Source organism: Pipra filicauda, unplaced genomic scaffold, assembly GCF_003945595.2.
Source record: "Pipra filicauda isolate LSUMZ 115617 unplaced genomic scaffold, ASM394559v2 scaffold13_size5146498_pilon, whole genome shotgun sequence".
NCBI classification, from domain to species: Eukaryota; Metazoa; Chordata; class Aves; order Passeriformes; family Pipridae; genus Pipra; species Pipra filicauda.
The window spans coordinates 3,921,244-3,946,684 of NW_024103874.1; the positions used below are offsets into that span (position 1 = coordinate 3,921,244).

At 45.8% G+C, this 25,441-nt stretch overlaps 1 protein-coding gene across 2 annotated transcripts; it reads right to left on the bottom strand.

Annotated features, from left to right (window-relative positions):
* Positions 1–751: 751 nt before the first annotated feature.
* CABLES2 (Cdk5 and Abl enzyme substrate 2) lies at positions 752–23,707 on the bottom strand. Of its 2 annotated transcripts, XM_027710577.2 has the most exons (10): positions 23,205–23,707; positions 10,549–10,620; positions 10,259–10,351; positions 9,470–9,547; positions 7,921–8,029; positions 7,199–7,364; positions 6,343–6,446; positions 5,828–5,934; positions 4,309–4,513; positions 752–3,858 (listed from the first exon to the last, which is right to left on the bottom strand). In XM_027710577.2, exons 1-10 carry the CDS (start codon positions 23,705–23,707, stop codon positions 3,718–3,720), a joined length of 1,578 nt encoding a protein of 525 aa, XP_027566378.2. In that variant the 3' UTR covers positions 752–3,717. The 2 variants fall into 2 exon arrangements, with proteins under 2 accessions (XP_027566378.2, XP_039234469.1); XM_039378535.1 differs by lacking the exon at positions 10,549–10,620.
* Between the last annotated feature and the right edge of the window lie 1,734 nt (positions 23,708–25,441).

The following is a 25,441-nucleotide window of genomic DNA, read 5'->3' on the forward strand; positions in this document are numbered from 1 at the left end:
AGCCCGAACTATTCTGTAATCCCGTGGCCAAACCGCCCCCGGGCCCCTCATGGAAGACCCTCATCCCAAGCTTCCAGAGAGGGCCCAGCGGGTACCAGAGCGATGATCTCTCTTAGGAGAGACTGCAGGAGCTGGGCCTGTTTAGTCTGGAGAAGATGGATAGGGGATCTCATTAGTGCATATAAATATCTCCAAGGCACCTGTGAAGAGGATGGTAGTGATGGGACAAGGATTAATGGGTACAAAATTAATGAGTACAAAGTGAAAGAGAGGAAATTTAGGTTAGATATTAGGAAGAAATTCTTCCCTGTGATGGTGGTGAGGCACTGGAACAGGTTCCCCAGGGAGGTTGTGGATGCCCCAAGGCCTTGAGCAACCTGGTCTAGTGGGAGGTGTCCCTGTCCATGGCATGGCATGGCATGTCCATGACTCTCTTAACATTATATGATTCTATGGTACCAGACTCTTTTCAGAGGTGCCCAGTGACAGGACGAGGAGCAATGGCTATAAACAAAAACACAGGGAGCTCCACCACTACATGAGAAAGAACTTCTTTACACCGAGGGTGGCAGAGCCCTGGAACAGGCTACCCAGGGAGGTCATGGAGTCTCCCTCTCTGGAGACATTCCAAACCCACCTGGACATGTTCCTATGGCACCTGCTCCGGGTGGATGGACCGCATGATCTCCAGAGGTCCCTTCCAACCCCAACCATTCTGTGATTCCAGAACGAGACATTTGGTTACAAAACATGTATGAAAACAGGTTTTATTTCACAGCATCTTAATTTCACAGAAAGAACAAAAAGAACCCAAAAAACAAACTAGGCTACAACTCAGACATTTAAATAATGGAGCATGACAAAACCAGAGCAGTATTGTTTACAGGAAAATGTACAGCCTCTTATCAAGAGAGTTCTCCATGCTGAGCCACCCCAGCAGCACCTTCACACAGCAAAAGACCCCCCCGAACGTAAACCTGTTTCTCTTCAGAGCAAGAGGAGTTTGGCTGTGAAAACGTAAACTGGCAGATCTGGGTTTTATTTTGGGTCCCACGTTGAGTTTACGAACAGAAAACGTACTAATAGTCCTTTGCCACATGGTGGCAGCTTTTAGGTGAAAAGAGAGAGATTCCCCACACAGGACTGCGAGCTGCGCTCTGGAAATGGGAAAAACCAACACACAAACACACAGAGCTGGTGTATCTCTGCAGAAGGGCTGTTTCTGCACAGACACACAAGGTGCCTGATGTACAAGCCCCAGGCTACGGCTCTGGGCAGCATCACCCCAACCCCAGGCTCTGCCAGAGACTGGCACAGCACTCGCTGCCCTGCGTCATCTTTGGCCTGTGCTCCCAACAGCTTTTGAACTCAAGTGTGTGCCCAAGCCAAGTTTTAGAATAACTATTAAGACAACATTCAGCATTCTGTAATTTAATGCTCCTTATCCTAATTTGTTCTCCTGGAAGAAAACAAAAGCTTGCCGGTTTGTGACGTGATTCTGGGAGTGTAATTACAGCCCAGATGGCCACTTCAACTAGACAAACTTCCACTGAATAGAGACTGCAAAGTGTTGCAAACCAAAGAGCAGTTTTTTCCCCTTTGATGGTGAGAAAGGAAAGTTAATTTTGTTACATAAAGCTCTTTATACACTAAACAAAGAAGTTCCCAGAGAAAAGATATTTTCTCATTTTATTCATACTAACCAAGCTTTTCTGGAGACACCCTGTGAGAAATTTCTTTGCTCAGTTGTACCTCTGTCCCCTCCACAAAGCCTTGAGGAAATGTTGGACCACCTCAGCTGTCTCCACCACTGTTTGCTAATTTGGAGGCTCATTACACACTAGATGTTTAGTACATCACTATTTCTGCATGCAAGCACAGTTATATTCAGTAGAAAGTTTAACTAGTAGGCAATTTTTTAAACCTTTGAGAAGATAACTGGCAAGCTTATTGTCTAAGCTATTAGCTACCTTATGGAGACTGGAAAATCCTTCTGTGTTAGAGAAATCACAAGCATATTAAATTTTACACAAATAGTTTGAAGCTACATACAGCTGAACACAGCTACAAAAGAGATAGTCACTGTAACTATTATATATGAAAAATACACTTCGAACCCTACTCAAAGAGGAAGGGGCTCCAGTAAAGTTTGCTGCAATTCTAATGAAGCCAAATTAGCTTCAGACAAAAGAAGGCTGAAGAGCAAAGATTCAGCCTTGGTTTTGGCTACGACCAACATTTAATACAAGGAACAGGAATTTACATTACTTTACATGTTAGATAGCAAGTCCCTGACCTCAGCACAAGGTCTGGTGTTTCATTTAGGAGTCAAACTTAAATTACAAATTTCTCAATCCAAATAGCCAAGTATCAGTTTTGTTCCTTGCAAACGGACACAGTTACTTATAATATTGCTTCAGAAAATAAACCCAAGAGCCAATACCACAGAAGGTTCCAAGTACAATCAAGAATTCATTCCCAACCTGGATATTTAAAAAAACAAACGAAGGAATAGCCAATGTTCAGAGAAGTTATTTAACCTGTGCGTACGCTCTAGAGCGCTGCTGGGCACCAGCTGGTGGCTGCTCAGATGTGCAAGAAATGCCAGTTTTATGAGGACCATCACAGTGATGCAACGCTTGGAAGAACCGAGTAAAAAAAGTAGCATTTTAAATACCGAGCATGCTTTGTTTCATTGGCTTTGTTTGGCAGCAGTAACTCTACTGACTTCATACTTGCTCAGAGCACATAAGACCATATATAATACAGTCATATTAAAAAGGTGCTTATTTCAGGCTATGGAACAGTGAAACAAATAAAAACCCTAAATGATACATTTGACAGCAAATTGCTCTTAGTCGAGCGCTCTTCCACTGAAGAGTGAATGAGGACGGCAATCACTTCCCAGCTACCTTGTTCAACATGTGGTACTTCACGACAGATTTTCAAACCACCTTTCCTTTTTTAAGTGAAATGTGTATTTTTAAGGTATTAACAGTAAATAAATTGGAATGGAGTAATTTCAATCTCACTACTTATGGATCTACAGAATCATAGAACAGATGCCCTGTGTATCCTTAGTGCAGACATACTGGAATTATGTTCCTTGTATGCAAGGCCAATGCAGGTAAAGAATAAATGGCTATACAAATTCAGGATTTCCCACTAAATAACAGAACTAACTTAAAAAGCACTGGTACCAGACCAGCCAGTTTTAGGCACATCTTTAAAAAAATAAAGTATGCATTTCATTAATGTAAAAATGCGAGAAGATTCTTAGAAATATCTGAACTTTATGGTGCACTGGAATGGAAGTGATGCTTCCCTTAGTTTCAAGGAATAGAATAAATGCTTAAAAAAAAAAAAAAGGAAAAAAGAACCAATACCATAGTATTCTTCATAGGGAAGAGCAGTTTTAGTAAAACCAAAAAGATAAATAAGGAGTAATAAGCAGCCGTGACAGCTGACTGGTGAATATTTGTGCTTTAAACGTCCAAAAGAAAACAAAAAGTTCATTAACTCTTCTCGTACCATCCCCCAGGCTTGGCATCCGTGTCCACAACACACAACTCGACAGTTTGACAACACCCTGCAGCCTTCCAAACAAGCTGGAGCCGCGGCGGGACGCGCACGGCGAGGCCAGTGGCACCTCCACCAGCAGCATCCAGGGATGCGATCCCTGGCACTGCCAGCTGCCAGCTGGGAACGGAGCTTTGGTTAAGACTGTTGTGTGAGCCGTCTGTAATGAGGTAAAACTTGGTTTTCAGGAAGATAAAGAGCCAGTTCCAAAGCTACAAGGACGGTGAATTCGAAACCGATGAGATCCCTTCTGTTGAATCTGAATCTCTCTTCTAGTTTCTATGACAGTAACAAAACAAAACAAAGGAGGGGGAGGAAGAATCAGTTAATCCAGATGATTTTAAGGCACTGCTAAATTAAGTCAGCATAAAACAGGAGTCAGCAATGCACGGCCTGAGCTGTACCTACAGAATCAAAATGTGTTGCCAGAGATCAGCTTATCAGCTCAGCTGTGACACCCACACAACGGTTACTGCTTCTCAGGCAAACATATGCAAGTGCAAAAATAACTTTACTGTAGGATCAGTAAGACATTAGCCTGCACCACTCAGATAATTTAATGAATTAAAAAAATAAATCAAGGGCCCTAATGAGACATAAAATTGCCTGGGAAAGCTGGTCTTAAATGCAAGCACGCGTTGCTGAAAATCTTGGCTTTAATGTTTGTCTTCACCTATGAACTAGAGAGAAGGTTCTGACAACACCTGGAAGAAGTCTGACAGTACTTACATCTATAAGGTGTTTAACTTCGTGTTTCCTGAGATCGCTGCTGATCTTGGCTGCGAGCAGAACGCAAGCACCAGCACACAGTTTGCGGTTCTGTTTGTTGAGTTTGCCTTGGAGGACGAGCTTCTCAAAGTAAACATAAGCCATGGAGACAGTAACGGGCTCCAGGTTGCACTCTTCACTCAGGTTTCTCATCTCTCTCTTCAAACTGGGAATAGGAAAAAAGGTACCCCCCCCAAACATGACAGCTCTTATGAAATGCTCTAGAGATACTGCAGTATGGCAACTCAGAGGAGCATGTGGGCAAGACTCCTATGTGGAAAACCATGACAAGTATTATCCTAGAGTGGAAAAGTCCAGCTGGCAGCAAGCTGGTGCTGCTGCACACACTGATTTAACCTGGCTGGCAACATCCGCTGTGGTAGAACAGTTTCTCATCATCTGCCCAAAAACCAGGGCTTAGCTGCCTCACTGACACACAGGCTATTGCTGTATGATTCCTTCTTGGCTTACAAAATGGTTTGTGATTCATATCATGAGACTGAACCACTCTGACCTACAGAAAACCACATCAGAGCTGTGCAGCTCACAGCAGTTGCTGTGTAGAGACCTGTCTACTACACACCTTGTATAAGAGCCAGGTGTGAGGGCGAAGGCAGCCTGGTTTACACACTCCCCACAACAGCCAGCCCTTCACCTCAGCATTAAGGTAGACCTGGAGGCAGTGGTACCTCTCCTGGCTGCCACCCACACTACACCTGCAAGCTCTCTGTGTGAACATATTACTCCAAACAGCAACAAAGAGGAGTATGCAGGACCCTGGCTCAACACAGACTGCCCAAGCAAACCTTCACCTGGAGCTGAGTTACACCTGGCCCTGCTGATTCAGCAGAATCATGTTTAAGCTGCTATTTCAGCAGGCCCTGACTGTATTAATCACCCTGTAACACCAGCAAGATTACAGCTCTCTGAAGGTGCAACAGTGCACCTTGCTGAGGAGTGCCCAGATACATTTACTGGAAGCTGAGAAATTCTGCATGACGTTCACAAAATGTTTTTCTTTACCAAGACTCCCCAGATCTCACACCCTTTATCCTAGAATCTTGTTAGAGGCCATTGTTATCAGTGAGTCTGGTAATTGAAAGGCAAAAATAGCCAGAGGGCTCAGAAGCCAATCCAGTTGGAGTGGGAGTGCACTGCAGCCAAGCAATCAGGTTACAAGTGTTTGCTTCAAAGCTAATGCTGCTTCACTGTTAATTGGATGGTAGTGTTAGTACCCCACAGTAGGTGAAACAAAACCCTTCTAGGTGGAACTGTGGAAACCAACTGCTAGCCTTTCTCAGCACCCTAAACATTCCTGTACAGGGCTGTCACTCTACAGTCAGCTCAACTGGCAACAGGAGATTAGTGTTTAATCATATATGCTATTAATAGATCTAGTATTTGCTCCATACAAGTGGAAGATAAAAGCAGCCTCGTGCAGTGTAGATGATGTTCTCATTACTCAGTGCTTATTTCTTACCTCCTAATTTTGCTCAGTGTCAACTTAATATGAGGAAACTTCTCTCTAAAGGTTTCATTCATATCCTTTTTAAGGTCTGATGGTTTCACATATTCTATGACTGTAGTCTGAAACACAAGAGGCAAAATTTATCATTTGTCTTGTGAACAGGACTGAGAACTGAAGAAATCTTCCAAGGACACTAATGCAAAGGCAAACCTGAGTTTTATTATTCACAATTTAACATTTCTGAAATGTCCTAAGGTTAATTGATCATGTTGAAGCCCAACTACAGACAGTCTTAAACTAGTAAGCAAATGGTTACAAGAAGTAAATGACAACATGAAGATAGGTGCCGGGTTGGCCCTCAACAAGTTCACTGTACAAACTCAACTGTTTGTAGTTTTCCTAATCAATTATCAAAAAAGACTCAACTTTTTCTTCCTAGAGGAATTTTTCTTCCTCAAGCAAATTCTTTATAGGAGGATCTTCCAGGCACTCACTTGCTCCCCTGTTCAGGAGTGCCAGTCACTCACCATGTAAGAGGCAAAGATGAGAACACGTTTATGTTTTCCACAGGGCCACTGAGGATCATCCAGAAGATTTGGATCATACTCTGCAGCTTCCCCAGCTTCACTTCCTGAGGGAATAAGGAAAGCACATTGGGTCACAAGATACAGAGCTTTAAGTTCCCCGTTTCCTCTTTAAAAAAGTTTTCAGGCAGCAAACACTAAGTGTTGACAGATCTCATAATGTGGGTAAACTTCAGCTACAGTCACACGTTTGCATTTGTAAATATACCAGTCAGGTTTTAAAATTATTAAAAAACCCCCAAATAAGCTCTTTCTCGACCATGTGCCTGATGCACCATTTCAGACTTAGTGCAAACTGAGTTTGCCACCTACAAATATACCCAGTAAACAAGAGCACAAGACTGAATTCTTTTGCCTATATCTAACAGACAGCAGAGTTGTCAGGTTTGCTCTTTTACATGAGAAAAAGGGACTCTTGGCACAAATTCTTTGGCTTATGCATTGTTCCTGTGCTAGAAGGCAAGGAGAACCACCTGGATCCATGTACACCAGATGCTTCTTAGTGAGTAATATAAAACTTTACATTTCCAAGGAAAAGCTTTGTGCTCCTTAAATGGCATAATCAGAACTAGGCCAGATATATGGAGGATGTAAGGAACATGTGGAAGTCTCACTCCTAAGGCTTGTCATTTAGACTTCACTAATGAGCCTTCTTCATTAGGCTCTGCTAAAGCCAGTCTCCTTCCAGCTGCAGCAAATCCATCCCAATAACGCACTGACCTCTTGCAATTGTCTCAGACAGATCTGTGCCTTTTCTGCTGTGTGCATGAGAGATGACAGAGCTGGTGCCTGTCCTTACCAATGTCTGTCCCTGCTGGTATTGTTTTTGCTGTCACAGGTTTGTATCTTGATCCAGGAAGACTCCGTGGAGCACTGGCTCGACACAAGGGAACAGCACCGTAGCCGTCGGCTTTGCGAACAACCAGAGCATTGGTTGGGTACAAGAATTTTGCATAGGACACAACCTGAAAGAAGAGAACGTTGTAGTAGTTATGGGGGGAAGTTTACTGAAAAGCCTATTTCCAGACATCTAGGATTTTCCAGCTCAGAGAGCCCCCGGAGTTTGTACTTGGGAGTCGGGACCTTGAAATTGTGGGACGGGAAGAAAGGGAAAAGTTGGATAAGGTATGCCTTGTTTCCACAACTTCAGAATGGAAGTGTTTTAGGAGATTTGGTGGTGTGGCAAAGGGGAGAATCACATCAGTAAAATTCTGGCAGAATATAAATTTCACTAAAGGGGTTTAAATTTGACCCGCGTTTCTATCAAAACATCACTCACATGTTGCCCAAGATAGCAAAGTCAAATCAGTTCTCCAGAAACAGAGGCAGAAGTGATCACAAGCTTCAACAGCCTTCTCAGAAGAAACATTATCACAGGCCAGAATTTCAAACTAAGGATCTAAAACTTCCACTGGTGTGAAAAGCCATAGCTTTCACTTTATGGACAGCAAAGCGCTGCATAAATTAAGTGATTTGTCCCAGTATGAAATGGTTCCAGGGTGAAAATATAAGTGTCCTTACCTTGCCATCAGCACCCAGCTCTACTCCTTCCAGTCCAAGCACCATCTCAGTGGAGACTGAAACTCCCCCAGAAGGATGTCGCTGCTTCTGTCCTTCCATTTTCAGATCACTAAATGCAGGTAAGAAAGGGCACTATTACAAAATGCAGTACGAGCCCAGTTTCTTCTGTGGCAAACCCCAGTTCCATTCCCTAGATATAGCCAACAACCAGGTCAGAGTTCTCTTGTGTGGGAACCGGGCAACCCCTCAGTCCCACCTCAGAGAAAGCATGAATTTTTAACTACTCTCTTCAGAACTTGGAGTTGTTAATCTCATTTTAATGCAAATCTGTACCAATACACCTACCAAAACTTAACTTTCTGATATGGTCTTTCTGCACAAGACCACACCATTCCTAACACACTAATGCTCAAACACCTCACAGCAAACATGACGTACATTACTAGCTTTCCAGGGCTAGAAACTTGCCTTTCAAGTGCAATTTCCCAACCCCTGTGCACACAAACTCAAATTAGTAATGAAGCTGCAGGACTTTGTGTCAGCAATGGCAACACACAGCTTTGTCACTGATATTCCAATCCAAAAAAACCAGCTTTCAGTTGAAGAACTGCCTTGCCAGCTTAGAAGCAGAGCAGCCCAGTGCTCAGAACCGCTCTGAAATAGCTCCAGTGACCTTGCTGCCTTTCTATTATGTGAGGGAATATTTTCCCATCAACTATTTTTATAGTGATGTATTTGCATACAATACAATTCCCACCACTAAGCATCCGTTTCCTTTGTCCATAAGTTACGTACAGGACAGAAGTGACAACACAATTGTTTTGCCAGAATTGGATCAGAATAGAATTAGTATTTTCTATGGTATATTTGCAGATTGCAGATCTTCACAGAATCAACTTAAACTTCACAAGGGACTGAGGAGAGATGCAGGGAAATCTAGTTTGCAGATTTTGTTTCTCGTAAGTGATCAGACTGACAGTTGTATATAAAAATGTAATCCAAACACTAAAAGCAGTTCAAATCGCTCTAAACTGTTTCTGCTTTTCTTAGATTGCAAACAGTGACATTCATGGCTTAGAGCTGAGAAAAAGAAGAGCATCTTAAACTTACTTAGGTGTAAATTCACTATAAACCCCTGAGGGTTTCCACTGAAGGCAGCAGCATCCTTCCCTGATGCTCCCTGTGCGTTTATGCTCATACCATTGTTTGTGGCACTAAAGACAGCTGATTTCTGACCACTTTAGGAGTACAGAAAATCCTACACAGCAACCAATCACACCATCTATTCAAAGCTGGTTTCAGAGATTTTACAGGACTGGAGTGCTTTAAAATGTCAGTAAACACTGGAAGAACAGTCTACCTTTCCCGCTATTTTTCTTTTGAATGAATGCTTTGACACTGTGGCAATATCTGGTTTTACAGCTCTGACAGCAAGTCCTTGCCCTTACCCATGAATGGTAAGTTAATTAACTTCACCTGCTTCAAAACAGGAGCCTTGTCTTTTGAAACAACAGACCAGACATTTCACAAAGCAGTTCAACAGACTCACCTGATCCGTAAACCCTCCCCGTAAGGTAGGATAGAAAAAGCCACGCACAGTGTTCGTTTAGCACAGATTAACACTATCCTGTAAGCAGATGGGAAAAGATCAGAAGTTACAGAGCAGCTTTTTATGCAATATGAACACAAGACTCTTCTTGTCTTGCTCTGCAAGTCACATAGACTTTGCTATGTATGTTATGTTTTCAGAAAGCAGCAGAAGAGCAGAGGTTTCATGTGACCCTGCAGGTCCTTGGGGTTAAGCTCTATATAAAACTCCAGCCTTCAGTAAGTGCCATCACCTTGGGAACTCCTCAAAGGAGAGTCTTCAAATATATATCTATATTTACGTAATTTTTATATAAACCTTGTGGAAAGAGGTAGATAATATTTTACATTTAGATGAAACCTCACACTTCTGTTAATAATAAACATGAACACAGCCGCCCCTTTCTCTTCTGCTCAGCAACTGAGCCAAGAATTCAGCTAAACCAAGTCATTCTCCTTAAATCCTCCTCAGCTCTGACCTCTCTGTGTGTGAGAGATAAGGAAGGTGTTAAGAGAGAATGATATAACCTCCTCCAAGTAGGATGGCAGAACCACCAGTGTATTGCTGCAAACGTTGCAGATATGAGCACCTAATGCCTTTGATAGAAGTCTGTATAAAACTAACAAGGCCCCAAGGATATCCCCTTATTCCCACTGATATTAAATATCTAGCTCCATGGAACTGGAATCTGCTTCTGGGCACATCCTATTGCACCTGAGCACAGGGGGAACCTTGATCTCCACAAGTTACCTGCTGTTTTTGGTGTCATACTGCCTCATGTTCTTGATGAAGTGCATCTTCTTCAAACTTTTGTGTCTCGGAGACCCAGATATATGCTTGGTTCTGCAACGATAAAAAAACAAACAAAAAGAAAACCCCCAAAATCTGTTAAGTGCTCCGAAAAAAAAAAGTCATGCCAGTTGTATGATCAGATGGCAGCACTAGCATGCAGGACCTCAGATATTGGCGTGGAAGAGGGTGGAGGGAGGAGAGGACTGCATGCAACGAGTTGAGATTAATGCTGCTTTTGAAAAAAGTACCTTCGTACACTGGCATATTCCACTATGTCTTCTAAAAAGTCTAGAGAGCAGCGCTGGGAGATAAAACGCCTTCTGTAAAATGTACAACACCACGAAGAGTGAACAATATTAGTTCATGGCCTCTGAGTTTATGAACTGCAACAGATCTACGAGCTCTTAGGACAAATGGCAGGTTTTCTGGAATTTTTTGTTGTTGTTGTTGTTGTTGCAAGAGCGCTTAACTAAGAGTGTGAAGTTCCTAAAAAGGCCAAGAACTTGTCTCCCCCTCCAGGACCCTTGAAATACGTATTTACACCAATTTCATTAAAAAGAGCATTCACTGCTGTCCACAAAGAGGAACACCTACCACTGCATTAAAACATCAAAAAGCTTCCAAACACCGATTTAAAATCTGACGAGAAATGTCGCAAAAAGCTCCCCTCATCAAAGCAAGGGAACAAGTAATTTTTAATTAATTTATGTTCAGATATAGGTATATCTGTATGATGACCAAACATCTGTGTGTCTTCTCAATTCAGAACCCTTGTCTCCAGCTGCAGGAGTCAGCAGACTGAGAGCCTATAGCTGCAGCTCAATAAAACTGACAGATCTCTCCGGAAAACAATAGAGAGGGTTATTAGAGGAAGTAAAAAGTATTTGGCACACATCTGAAGTCCCAGAATGGAAGATGCAAGAATAATAGTAGGAATCATGTGAGTTAGTGCAACAGTAATAGGATATTACGTTTAAGCAAAAAAAATAGACTTTGCCAAAGTAAGATACATTATTTTTGTCCAAGTGAAGTCCTTCTTTGTTAGTAGAGATTTACAAATGAATTGTGCAACTGTGACTGCAATTTCCATAGAACAATGCACTCGGATTAAACTGCCACCAGCGAAATGCTGACACCACAACTGAGAATCCATATTTTCTACTTTTTTTTAAGCATACATTGTGCTACACTTTTAGCACAAGCCATGTGTGTTCAAATCCAAGGTTTTCTTCCCAAGTGACACAGTAACTCAACTGCCATGAAGGTCAGTGTAGAAGCAGCACAGGAGACAAAAGTTGCAGGACTCTGGTTTGACGAAATCTACTTATGACAAAAAAATAAAAATCAAACTTTAAACTGCATCAGAGCAGACTCTCAGCTGCTCAGGCATTCTTAAAAGAAAGAAAAGCCCATGACTCAAACAGGTAGGAGGATGAAAAATTAGTGTCCATTTCTGTAAACACAAGAGAGGTAAATCCTCCCACAGGACTAACACCTTCAGTATTGCTAGAAACAGCCTCCTACAAATCAACAGCCATTAAGGTGCTGCTGGAGAACATTCCTGGCACAGCTTCAACACCCTTCGCCAGCACTTCAGTTTTAAAATTATTATTGTTCTTTTGCTTTTCAACAGGAACAGCACAGGAGCATTTGATGCTTTCACAAACATATGGTTCTCTAGTCTATGTTGCCATCTAAAATGCAATAAAAATACCCTCCCAAAATGAGGAGGTGATCACAAACCTCCTGGCACAAAGGCAGCCGGTAACATCCACAGATTTCCTCCCCTCTCAGGGGAGACCTGGCTGGATGGAGACAGAAGGACGCCATGTATGGCAAGCAAAGGGAAAACACAGCCAATGCCAACAGGCACTGGTACAAAAAAAGCATGTAGTTCTGTAAAAGGATGCTGCTGAAACAGGATGGATTGGGAGAGCCACGGCTAGAGCCTCACTAACTCCACAGCGCTGCAGATGCAACCACCCCCAGTGTCAGCACAGGATCTGCATGGTGGAGACCCATCCAGGGTGTTACACTTCTGAACACCGCCCTGTTTTCTCAGTAACAGGGACAAGAGTGACAAACACCTGAGCCTGCTGCTCCGAGAGCATATCTGGAAGTAAAACCCTGATGCAGCAAAGGGAAGATCCCACCCCTTGACTCAGAACCACAATGACTCATCCCCACTCTGCCAACAGGAAACTTCATTTTTAGCTACACTTGTAAATAATTTCTGTCCTCAGCGAAGCTGTCACCTTGAAGGAGTCCCTGATGCTAAGCATGACATTCTCCCTCAAACCTCAAAATGGAGTTTACATACAGACCTCTAACTAATCCGGAGAACCTGAAATAGTTTCTATGCTCAATCCAACATTTTACAGCAACACAGCACCCTCACCACAGTCTGAGACTCGCTAGTGCAGTACTTGGAGTATGCAGCAAAATTTAACACTTTTTGAGTAGTCTTATAAATACACACACACACACACACACATCTGCTTTAGTTTGAGAGTTCTTCTCATGCCACCAACTCACACTTGAACAACAGGCTGCACAGGATGGCTCCAGTGACTGCCAGCTTCGATGACACAAAAATGTTGAATCACCTATCCCATGCTAGGCAGCTTCATCTGGGATAACACTTCTTACTTTTGGCCTGATCCGCTGGAATTCAAAGGATTTTAAGTAGTTTACACAGTGTGTCTGTTGCTAAATGCAACCTAAATACTAAGGATACCAACATCTCTACATATGCTGTGAGTTACCTTACACAAACCCTTACCCATGTGCGACCTGACAATTAGAAATTGAAGTATCCAATGTTAAAATGTTTATGGGTTCCATGAAGCAGGCTGTAATTCCAACAGTACCCTAAAGAAAGTTCAAACGTGCCTGTTTGCCAGTACCAGCTGTTGCCCTGATAAGCTATATAGGGTTTGTTTGGTTGTATGTCCTTGGCCAGGAGTCACTTTCAGTTGCTTCCCTTTGTTTCAGGAGCCAGTAAAGGCCAAAGCAGGACCCTTCTATATCATTAAAAACAGCAACTGTGTTTACACAGCCAGCACCTGGAGGGGACCCACCAAGAGAGAAACACACACACACCCCCACATGCCCAGAGATAAGGGGCTATCAAGCAGAGGAATTCTGGATTATGCCTTGGCTTGTTATCTCCATGAGCACACGGGGACTCACGCAATCCAACACTGCTGCCAAGTCCTGTATGAGCTAAACACGCACTTTAAAAAAGCCCACAAAACCCCCTTATGTTCAGAGAAACCACAACAAATTACATTCAGCGCTACATTTTGACTCCTGCCCTGGGAAGCAGTAGGCAGCCCAGACATTTATCCTTTCTGATGGATCTCCCACTGAGGAAACCCAACTTCTGAGTGGTTTCAGCTTCAGAGTTGTCCTCTTCTGGTCCTGCCCACCAAGCACTGGCAGAGAAACTCTCTGCAGAGGGTGAACTCTGGACAAGCAGCACATGGGATCTCCAGCCCCAAGGTTGACACAGCTCTTAAGTGCTCCCAGGAGAACAGGACACAGCTAAGAGCAATCTATGTATAGCAACTGGTAATCCCTACACTTCCCCTCTTGTAAATTGAAAGGAAAAAGCTGGTTAAGTCACAGCTCCAGATTAAAGAGCACTGACCTTTCTAATGGCTTGCCAAGAGTATTTTCCAGCTTCCCACCTACAATGGGCTACCTGCAGACACCCAAGAGGACAAGGATAAAGTCTGGGGATGTTGCTGTAGTTGGAAGCCCAAGTTTCTGATTCTTTAGCAGGTTATTACAGTTGAATGTAAGAGATGCTAATCCTGTGCTATCAGATGTGGTTTCAGGCTCAGACAAGCCTCTTCCATTCCTGCTTCTGGGCCATTGTGTCCTCTGAGGGACAGTGGGGCAGCCCTTTGGACACCCAAGACCCTGCTCAGCACTCCCAGGTTCTGCAACAAACAGCCCTCAAAAACTCATTTTAACCCCTTAATGTTGGGCCTTAACCCCTAATACTGGACCTTACAGTGGCCAATGATCTTTCTTAAACCTGTGTGCAGTTGCCATTTGGCCATTTTGAAGCTCCTTTCCCTTTTGCCCTTCTGATTCCTTCATTTCTGCCACAGCAGGTGAACAGACCAGGTGGCCTCGCTCCCTCCTGAAGGGTGAAATTGGAAGTTTCTAAAACCTTACTGGGATTCTCCCCCCACCCTGATTAACCCCCACCCCTCTGAGGGACAGGCTTGCACCCTGAGCCCACCACACAGCCAGAGTTCAATCCATGTTCAGCTGCACCCTGAGTTCACCTCCTGCCACGACTTCTCACCCTCATCACTTCCAGCATCACCAAGCCCTGTGACAAAACCATTCAAGGATGCTGCAAGAGCTGGACAGTGACATGGCTGGAGACCTGCTCCAAAGGGCCCTGCAGGGTGGATTTGTTTCAGATGGAGCTGCATCCCTCCCCCTGCTGATGCTGCTTATTGTACCCACGCAGGCACACACCCCAGGCACTGGACTAAAATTAGCAGCAAGGCTGATATCCTCTGTTGCTCTTTAGCCATCCCTACTGCTAATAGATGGGTGGCGTGGGGGAGGTCAAGGATTTTTAATTACCGTGTAAAATTAGGGCCTAATAGAATTTGGTTTCCTGTTTCTCACTCGAGTTTTATTTTAATGAGATGTCCCTTTGTAAGGTCCTTTACAGGCTTCAGTACAATCACAGCTGTCAAGGGGCTGAGTTATTAATATAACAAGGACAAAAATAATTTATTGGTTTTTGGAAGCACTAGCTTAGTAACAACTGTCAAAGGCAATTTGCACAAGAAATCCAGATCCCAAATCCTGTTTACAATAGGAAGACATACCTGTCAGATTTGTTTTTCCAAGACATACTTTAAAGATTAAGCTGTATTGTTTTCATTCCTCACAGGCAAGCCAGCAAACAGATATGAACCGTGCTTGGGTTTCACTAGGTAAAACACAGGCATCAAGGGATTGAGAAAACTAGTCCCAGTTTTTAAGCTTACTTTTTAGCAACAGCCATTTCTTATGCTGCCCAGGAGACATTTAATGTTTCCAGGCTTGCATCCCAGAGTGTGGGAGTGGGAGCATCCCTGTTCTGCTATCAGTGCCCTGTGCCTCTCCACCCTCGGCGCTCACATTAACGAGTTTCCTGCTAAAAAGCAGATTGAGTACAGATCACTGGTAGCAACAAGTTCTCAGTAATTAAAGCCAAAACGAAGTCAGTCATTTATACTGAATCACATCAAAACCATGTCTTTGTTAAACAAATGACTTCACAAGGAATCTGTACCCTGAAGTGCCCAGCACTGTGCATGCCACTTTCATGGACAGATGGTTTCAGCTCTGATGTTCATTGAGAGGCAGTGGTAGAGAAGACACTTTGCATCACCAACAGTAAGCACAGACATCAGTGCTCCTGCTTCACAAAGTCAGCTACTTGCTGTTTTATGGCACCACAAACGTGCAGTTTGGATTGCAGGCCACCGTCCCAGGAGCTCTTTCTGACATTTGTTTAAGTATCAGACTGCCAGAGAATAAATACAAGTCTCACAGTAGGGGTAGTTTAACTTATTCCTCCAGTAATCTTAATTTTAGAGAGTAAACTGAAATCAGGCACATGAGCACGAGAAGTACTTTCAGGCTTCAGAGCAGGTCCCTCTGTGAGACCTCAGGAGGAGGGAAGAGGTCTAATTCCTTCACCTTTGTGTTCTTATGCAAGGTTTGTTCGCAAAACTGAAAGGGCACCAGGGGCTTTCCTGCTGGTCCCAAACACTGCACTGCTGCACTCCTCCAACACCAGTAAAACCACATGCAAGGCAAGAATGTGTCACAGCCTGCGGGACAGATGAGAAGGAACAGAATTGAAGTATAATTTGAATGAAGGTGGAGGCAGAGTAAGTGGGAAGAAGCTCACCAAGCCTGGAGAGTTTTAAATACTAACAAGGCAAGAAATTAGATAATCTTCACAGCAGCTGCTACTTCACTGCTGATTCACAACCACATATGATTAAGACCTAATAGAAAACGAGCTTTGTATTCATTGCGTTTCATAAATCATATTGCTTTGGTGCTAAGAGTGTTTAGACAATCCAAGGATCAAATGATGCCTTCCAGTAAGCATTGTGAAAGCCAGCTGTTGCGACAGAACCACCAAACCAGACGTAAGGTTTGCTGTGCCCAGAGCCCAATCCTAAAATCCCCGCTGCTTCTCACAAAGCAGATTAGATGTGCTGGCCAGGACACCACCAGTATTTCTCTGGATTTCTACCAGTTTCTGGAGGTGTTCTTAGCTCACCAACGTGGTTCCCTTGTGCTCTGTGCTCTGCTTACTAAGCACTGAACTGCTGACCAAAACAGGCACGTGAAACGCAAAGTGTGTCCTTGATGACACTATGGGCATTATGCTAGAAATATTCATGCACTCCACTGAGAGATGATGCTGTCATTTCATCACGTGCCTTGTTAAATAAAAGCCTTCAGCACAACAAAAATCCTGAGTTTAAAAAAAAAAAAAAAAAAAAAGGGGAAAAAAAGAAAAGAGAAGCTTTTAACTGGGAAGGAAAGGAAAATTTAAAACAGGTGACTGGACAAAACCCAGTCAAAGCAAGCTTAGAGAGGTCTCACAGTGTTTTTATGGGCAGTTGGTTCTTCCTACTGCATCAGGTATCCCCTCCAACCCACAGTCAAGAGGCTGCAACCTCACCAGGGCAAAATTTTATGCTTAATTGTAGCAACCACAGCAGAGCAAGTGCAAATCTGTCCATGTTGTTGAGCAAGCAGCTCCGACCAGCAGCAGTTCAGCCTGTGCTGTGGGGACTCCAGAATGAAACAGCTACCCAGCTCCGAGGCAGGTCTGCAGCTTGGGTACACCTTGGGTACCACCACACTGAGCAAGGGCTGGAACAAGGGGAGCATTCCCTGGAAAGGGGAGAGGAACCTCGGCAGTGGGGTCAGCCAGAACCAAGCTCTTAGTTTTAAAAGACTCAGTATTCTCGTGAATCAGAGGGCTGCCCTGTGAAACACTTTGCTTTGCTTGCACTTACCAGACCAGATTAAGTTTCTTCATTGAACACCTTTTCCAGGGAATGAACTATAATGATTTAAGTAGGTTAAACAGACAACAGCTATAAACCAAAGGTTAGAGGAGTTTAAAGCTCTGTGTTTGAAGAGCTGGCCTGAAAGAGTGGCTTTAGCTGAGCACCCTCCATCTGCAGTCACCTGCTCTATCAACAGTATCTCGTGCTCCTTAAAGAGCCCAAGTTTCATTGTGCATTTTCTAAACTCAAACCACAGAGCCTGATGACTTCAGAACAACCTTCAAAAGAGGGCTCAAAAACATCTTCAAGCTCACTCAGCCTGACAGCCTCACAGCTTTAACTGGTTGACAGATGGAAAACGGGAGGAACACAGGGTTTAATATACTATATATAACTAAATAATTACATTTAATATACTAAATATAGCTAAAAAACACACAGTGCAGGAAATAAAAAATATATTTAATAGAGAATTTTGCGACTCACTTCCTCTCCATCTGTTTTCTTTTCCCTTTCAAACCAAAGAAACCATACCCAAACCCAGAGCAGAAGAGCTTGTCTGTGGCTCAGAACTACTCCTTTGAATGGAAAGCAGAGATTCTTCCATCTCTGCCTCATCCCACAGTTCACAGTAAATTACAAAATGCTGAGAACCACTGCTAGTAACTCTTTTGAACCAGCTCAGTCACAGTGCCAAGAGCACACGTAGCCCTGATGGAGGAGCTTCACCCCCACCTGGGCAAGATATCCATCCCTGCCAGTTGGCAAAGCAGATCCAAATTTGGGCAGCCCACGTCTCTGCAAGTATCAAAGAGGACTTTGGGGCTAAGCAGAGTTATGGCAAAGACACTGACAACTTAAATATGTCCTTCGTGCACCCACAGTACTCAGCTGCTGCTCAACGTGAGTTTTGGAAACTCTGAGTGCTCAGACTGGGGAGGAGGCACTTCACCAGCTGAGATCTGGAGAGGGAGGAAGGCAAGGAGGAGAGAGGAGATAACTGGTTTTGACTGTGATTCAAAGAAATGATGTTTTAACCCAGTACACAGAGATCCTGCAGACTCCAGGGTCAAGAGTTACACTTGAAAAATAATGGTCCAGTGAAGCTTTTGTTATTTTTCCTAACTCGAAGGAAGCCTGTAAAATAAATCTGAAAAGTAAAATGTTAAACAGCCATGAATGCTGTGCTGCTATAGAAGGTTTTGACAGTACATTCCAGTCCACAGCAGTGGAACACCAGGATAAGGAACCTCTGACTGAAACACTCCTACAGGACTTGCTCACTGGTGATCTGAATGGGGGGGCAAAAAGTAAGTTTTTCAGTTTTTTTGTATTTAATTTAGCAACATTTTCTTTCTTGGCTGATGACTTCTTTACTTAAAGCATGACAACATCATTCTGACCACCCTCATCACCTCCTGTGGAGAGGAGCTTTGAGCTGGCAGCAAAGGAAAAGGAAAGGTGGAAACAGCACTTCCAGAGCATCTCCTATCCTGCAGCATCCCAAAACCTGCTGCCAGGGCTCCTGCACAATCCCTTTGAAAAGCTACAGAATCCGTCCACAGGTAAAATCAGCTGCAAGTGTAGTTAATTCTGCACAGACCACTCCTGCCTGGAGAGCACTGTTACTTTTAAGCCTCTGGACTCTCTTAAATGTAAGAGGTCAAATAACCTTGGTGCTACAAGTGTCTCAGATTGTCTGATCCAGACCCATTCACAGAGGTGTGCAGGATACAAGGTCATGGATTTTCTGATCTCCAAGTTTCCTGCTAGGCAGACAACTTACTTCTCCTGGTTAATATACCTGGCTGGGAATGACTACAGGCAGCTATAAAATATTTAATGTTGGGCACATGCAATTCACCTGCAGTTGCAAATATGAGAGAAATCTGCTGAAGCAACCCGCTTGCTGGGGAGGAGTCTGCAGCCTTCACATTTCAGCTGACTTTTAAATAAAGTTCAGGTTTAGAATATGTTCACTTCCAGCCCCGAGCAGCACATCCCAGCGTACTGTTCACCTCTGAAAGGTCAAAGCTTTCCAGCTCTGACAGGTCTTGCTGCTTTCTGAAAAGCACCATGTGTTCAGCTTATTCCAAATAAGGCTGAAAATCAAAACTAAGACTTTTGAACATTTTATTTCATCCATCTCAACAAAATCTGTTTATTAGGAGAAGGGTTTTTATAAAAATATTTATATTTCTTGAAGTGACAACAGCAGCTAAGCTGACAGTAGGACAAAACAACACATTAACCATCATAACCATAAAATCCTGACCAAGCATTTCTGCTGTTCCACCCAAGGAACTAATCTGATCACACCTATGTCAGCAATCTGGCATCCAATTAAGACTTAAAAGCAAAGTTGGTTCCAAAGTGTTGCTGTTATCAACTACTGTTTGAACTCCCACTCTTAAAATGACCTAAATCTGCTGATAAATCAGAAATGACTGAGCTATCACGAACACTCAGTTCAGCTCCCTGACCACTGAACTCCAAGGACATTAAAGCATCAGTCGCAAATAATTTACTCTCTGTATTTATTCTTAGGCCCAGCAAAATGCAGCAAATTATGGCCAAACCAGCTGCTTTACATTACACTATACTGAAGCCTCAGAAGCACAACAAACATTGACATTCAGGGCTGTTGTTTCCATTTTCCGTGCTTTCATAACCTGGCTATTTCCAGGGCCCTCTGTTATCTGTGTTTCCCCACAAAGCTCTGCCAGCTTCAGACCCAGCTGCAGAAATTCATTAAAAATCTGTGAATGCCGATTTGTTCGCCGTTTGCTGCCCTCCCTCCACTGGTTTCTGTGAGGCTTGTTCTTTGAAAGAACAAAAGAACAGAACAAGGTGGAAAAGGAGAAGGGAAGAGAAATGGCAAGCAGATTAGGCAAGCTGGTATAACACAGCATTGTAATTTAAGATCCTGTAAACAGAATATTCCTTAGGAAAACAAAAGTGGAAGGTTAGAGTCATTAAGTTTATAATGCTCAGCCAGCAGCATGGAGAAACCGAGCATCCAGAATGAAGGTGCCTCCTCTGCTGAAGTTTCCATCCTGAAGGATCTGACAGCTATTGAGAAACTCCAAGGAACTCTAGGTTACATCAGGTGAGATCTCTTGTTCCCTGGGCTGAATGTCCTGCCTGTTGCTAATAACTAACCACCAACTCTGGCAGAGGTGCCGTCTCGACCTGCCCCGAGCCACACTGGCCGGTCTCATCAGCTTCTTGCAACTTCTCAATCAAGTCAAACAAGATCAAGTTTTGCAATAAAACTCTGCCCAATGATACCATCAGTTCTAGACAGAGATCTTCATGGATTGGGGCAAGCCCCAGCACAATGAAATCCCCAGTCACGGCACAGATTGCAGCAGCACTGGTCACTGAACATGGGTGGAGCGAACCTGGAGACCCTCAGACTGTGCTCCTGGAACATTTAAGAGAGACTCCAGTGAAGAAAATTCAAAGCAGCTCTTGACAGTGACTCAAAAAGGACTCTGAGAACACCTGACTTAAGCGGGCACCAAGGATTTAAAAGTCCAGGATGGCAGTGCAGATTCCACCTCCTGCTTTCCTCCAATCACTTCACATGCCTCTACCATTGCAGGATGCAGGCAGTTAATCTAGAGTAGCAACATCACTGTATGGCAAAACAATACTCAGATTCTCAACTCCCAGTAAAAGAAAACCCATTTTGTAATTGTTGATTTCTGAATCTTATTTTGTAAACAGCTCACCCAACACAGAAGGGGAGGAAGCTCAACCACCACCATCCAGCAGCAAAGGAAGTCCCCAAATCATTCCTTGTGTATTTACAAGAGGAGATGCCTCTGCTCCATGGGGATGAAGGGATGCTTTGTTGCAGTACAAAGCACAGAACTGTCCAGTGAAAAAATAAAGTGCTTTAAGTCCCTCACCCTGCAAGTTGCCAACAAAAAAAATGAGATATGTTGGGTCCGACACATCCCCACAGGCAGCATAAAACTGTCCTTTTGTCAGAAGACGTGTGTATCTCCATGTAAAGACGTGGATCTTCTGTCTGATAGTTTCAGCTGATGCTCTTTTTCTTTAAAGATAAAAACCAGATGAACTCTCACTCCAAATCACCCTGAAAGTAGTATACAAACTGATGCCATACAACATACCCTTTCAGCTATCTCTTCCAAGCAGAAAAATCATGGTCTGTTTTGTCATTACTCAGGCAGAAGCCTTTTGATTCCCTTGACTGGCCCCTTGCACTTCTCTCTACCTTTTATTTCTGATTCATCATTCTTTTCAGGTGGATTGATTGAAATTACTCCAGTGGAACAGCTAAAACCTGGTGCCAAAGAAAGGGGACATCAAATGAGAAGATCCTAGGAATATTTTCTTAGCATCCTATTGACTTGGAGCAGGAAGGGGAAGGATTGAACCATTTACATGAGATCCATCAATTCAGAACTCCATGCACACGGGCACACAAAATGCCACAGCCACAGAGGGGACTGTGCTTGTGAAGCTCTTAATGCACAACTTGCCCTCAGGGGCTCTACCTACAATATTAAAGCGATGAAATGAAATCGCACAGCACCTCGTGCGCTGGATCTTGTGGACCAGAGTGCTGGGAAGGAGCTGTGCCACAGTAACGCCCTCACTTCAGACTTTCCTGCTCAACAAGCAGCACACAACAGTGCAATCTGTGCATCCAGGACATCCAGAGAGCAGGCCCAGCTTCAATTTCTCCAAGAAAAGCAATGGCTGGTAAGTAACAGTTCGAGAAGGAAAAACATCACAGGCGGGACAACACACGAGGACCCCCAGACATTACTGAAAAACAGCTACTTCTCTTCAAATCCACGTGAGCCTCCAAGTAGCTGTTTCCTGGGGATACACAGAACACCTCCACTGTGAGATGCACACTGAAACAGAATACCCATCAACTGCATTAGCAAGCTCCCCAGCTTTAAGGCACTGACAACATCTCTATTTCAGCTCACTGACAAAGCTCTGGAAGCCACTGTAAAGACCACAGAGACTTAAAGCCTTTGATACTGCTGCCTATCTGCAGGCTCAGAGGGCCAGCTCACTTTACAGAGCTGTTTATGCAAGAAAGGGCCTGAAAAGAGTTCTTTCAGAGCTCAAATCCCCAAGATCTGAGCAAGAGCCTGCCTTCCAGTCGATTAGAAAACCAACACTTCCAAGCTGATAGAAGTCCCTTGGAAATGCAATAGTAATCCTGCTCTGAAGGCCAGAGCATCCTCCCCCGAGGCTGATTCCAAGTTCCCAGCGCACAAGCATTCATTAATACACAGAGTTACTGCAGAGACAAGCAGCAGAGAGCAGGAGAAGGCACGACACAAGCAGCGTGCACGGAGGAAGCGTCCTGCCTAGCAGTGACCCTGACAGCTCCATCTGGAAACAGAAAAACGCAGAAACTGGGGCTGGGGAAAAGCAAGAGGCAAGGTTCGGGGTTCCGCAGACCTGCAGCCAGAGCCTCAGCGAGCGATCCCCTCCGCAGATCCCACTCATCCTCCGGGGCATCCTCCTTCCCCGGGGCCGAGCCGCGCTCCCGATGCCGGGATGGGCAGCGCTCCCCGGCTGGATCCCCGCGTACCTCCGGCCGGGCTGCCGGGGCAGGTGCTCCCTCCCGGGGCCATAGCGGGGCCGGCGCCGCCTCCCACGGCCGCTCTCCCGGGGGCGCCCATTTCCCATGCCCCGCTCCCCCCTCCCGGAGCCGCCGCCCGGCCGAGGGCCCTGGGAAAGTCCGTGTCTTCCCAGGGCCCCGGGGGGTCCCAGCGCTTCCCACGCCCCGCGGGGTCAGGGCTGCAGGGGCGGGCTGGCCCGGCGAGACCCGTCCCCTCACTCACCTCTGCCGCTGCGCCTCCAGCGCGAAGCCGCCGCCCGCCGCGCTCTGCGAGGGGCTCAGCAGCCCCGGGGCGCCCGGCTTGGCGGCCGCCAGCATCCCCGGCAGGGCGGGCGGCGCCGGGGGCGGCGGGCACAGCGGGCCGCCCAGCAGCAGCTGCGGCAGGAAGATGCCCCCGCGGGCGGTGTCCGCATCCCCCTTGGCTCCGGCGGCGGCCAGCGCGGGCACGCCGGGCAGCAGCAGGGCGGGCGGCGGCTGGCATACGGGCGGCGGGGGCAGCAGGCGCGGGGGGGCTCCGGCCGGCTCCGCCGCCTCCTCCCCCTCGCCCGGGCCGGCGGGCAGCGGCGGCTTCTCGGTGGGCGGGCAGGGCGGCCGCCCGTCCAGGGAGATGTTGTTGAGGAAGAAGAGGGCGGCCTGGCGCCGCCGGGAGTCGCCCCGCTTGCGCGGCGGCGGCTGCTCGCGGGGCGGGCGGGGAGGCGGGGAGCCGCACGCCGTGGCCGCGGCCATTCTCCGAATGAGCCGCGCCGCCCGGGCGGGGCGGCAGGAGCGCAGCGCGGCCCGCGGCCCGCGCGCCCATTGGCTGCGTCGCGCACGAATGCAAATGAAACCGGCCGCGGCCCCGCGCTCATTGGCCCGCGGCGGGTGGCCCCGCCCCTCCTCGCGCCGGCCCGTGGGGCTCCGCTGGGTCCTAGCGCCGCCGGCCCGGGCAGCGCTGGTGGGGGGGGGCCCGGGCGGGCAGGGGCTGCCCCGGCGGACGGGGGGACCGGGACCGGCACCCTCGGGGCGTCGCGCTGCCAGCCCTTTCCTCCCCCGAGTGCTTCCTTACCACAGCTACAAGCCCACCGTGGCCTCGCAAAACCGCCCACCGTGTCCCCGCACAACCGCCCACCGTGTCCCCTCGCAAATACCCACCGTGTCCCGTTGCATGACTGTTTTAAAACTTCTCCACCCACCGTCTCCCCACCCAAACCCTCGGTCGCACTGGTGGTCTCCCTTTCCAAGGCCTCCTGGACTTCCTGCAGGCAGGAGGGCACATCTGTTAAACCCATCGCGGGCGGCTGTGCGCGTCAAAGCGCTCCTACAAAAGCGGATGAAGGCGGTCGATCCTCTTGCTCCATCCCAGCAGCCTGGGACCCAGCCCTCCTGTAGTTCGCAGGGCTGAGGTGGATCCCAGCTCGCCGACCCCGAGGGTGCAGACCCCCGTGCACAGCCCCGAGACTCACCAGCAGCCCCGAAACCCGTGCAAAGGGATGGATCCCCACGCTCCCAGCCTCTGAAGCAAAACCAAGGCAATGCTGATCGTGGGCCGTATATGGGCAAGTCAGACCCGGGGCTGGGAGAACATAAACTTAGTATTTATCTCCACAAAGTAACTCAAGGCATCTCAGTCGCTTCCCAGACTGGCGTGTTTATACTGCTCGGGATAAACATACCCCTCAGGCTCTTGAGCTGGTGTCTGCCACATCCCAGGATGATGCTCTGACTGCCTGCCAAGAGAGAAAGCTCTGCCCTTTCCTTTCCTCTGGGGATATCGATGTGCTCTGATGATGCCCATGCCCTTGGGCCTGGAAGGGAAAGTTTGGGAGCTGTGCTAGGGGAGGTTTGGAAGCTGTGCTGGACGTGATGAACCCTTTGGGGCTGAGAACAGCAGCGTGTGGGTGCTGGTGGCCTCTGTGTTCCTCTGAAACTGAAATGCAGACTCCCATGCTTCCCACTTCACATGCAGCTTGTGCTCCCAAGCGGGATTTTGCCCACACAGTACATATGTTAAGGTACAGATCAAATTTGCCATTAATGAGGGACTACTGAAATGTATGTAATTAAGTAGGTATTAATGTATTTGCACTGGACCCTTAGAATGGTGAATGCTCTTGCCAAACATGCTTGAAGAAGCTACATGACAACTCTTGATATTGCTTATGGTCTACATCAGCAATCAAACCAATGTCTGGACTGAAATATGGGCACTGAACAAAAGATAGATTTTGAAACTGTCCTATAAAACACATACAGGTTTTATGTCTTTTCATATGGCTGTTTCATAAGATCCTTTTTTGTATACTGTTGAAAGTGGGCCATCAACATGTCTTACAGTATTTATTAATAATAATAGGATTAGGATAGGAAACATAAGACAATGTGTTCTTGTAGGCTTTCATTAAAAATCCTACAGTGAAATACAAAGTCTCCTCTTAAAATCTCGAGAACATCCTCAGTATCTTATGCTATTCAATATAGGTC

Coding starts and splice junctions, on each gene's coding strand:
- CABLES2 (XM_027710577.2), bottom strand. CDS start 23,707: ATGGCCGCGGCCACGGCGTGCGGCTCCCCGCCTCCCCGCCCGCCCCGC. Junction 8,030..9,469: donor GGGGAGGGTTTACGGATCAG/GTGAGTCTGTTG, acceptor ACCTGCATTTAG/TGATCTGAAAATGGAAGGAC. Junction 3,859..4,308: donor AAGTTAAACACCTTATAGAT/GTAAGTACTGTC, acceptor TTACTGTCATAG/AAACTAGAAGAGAGATTCAG.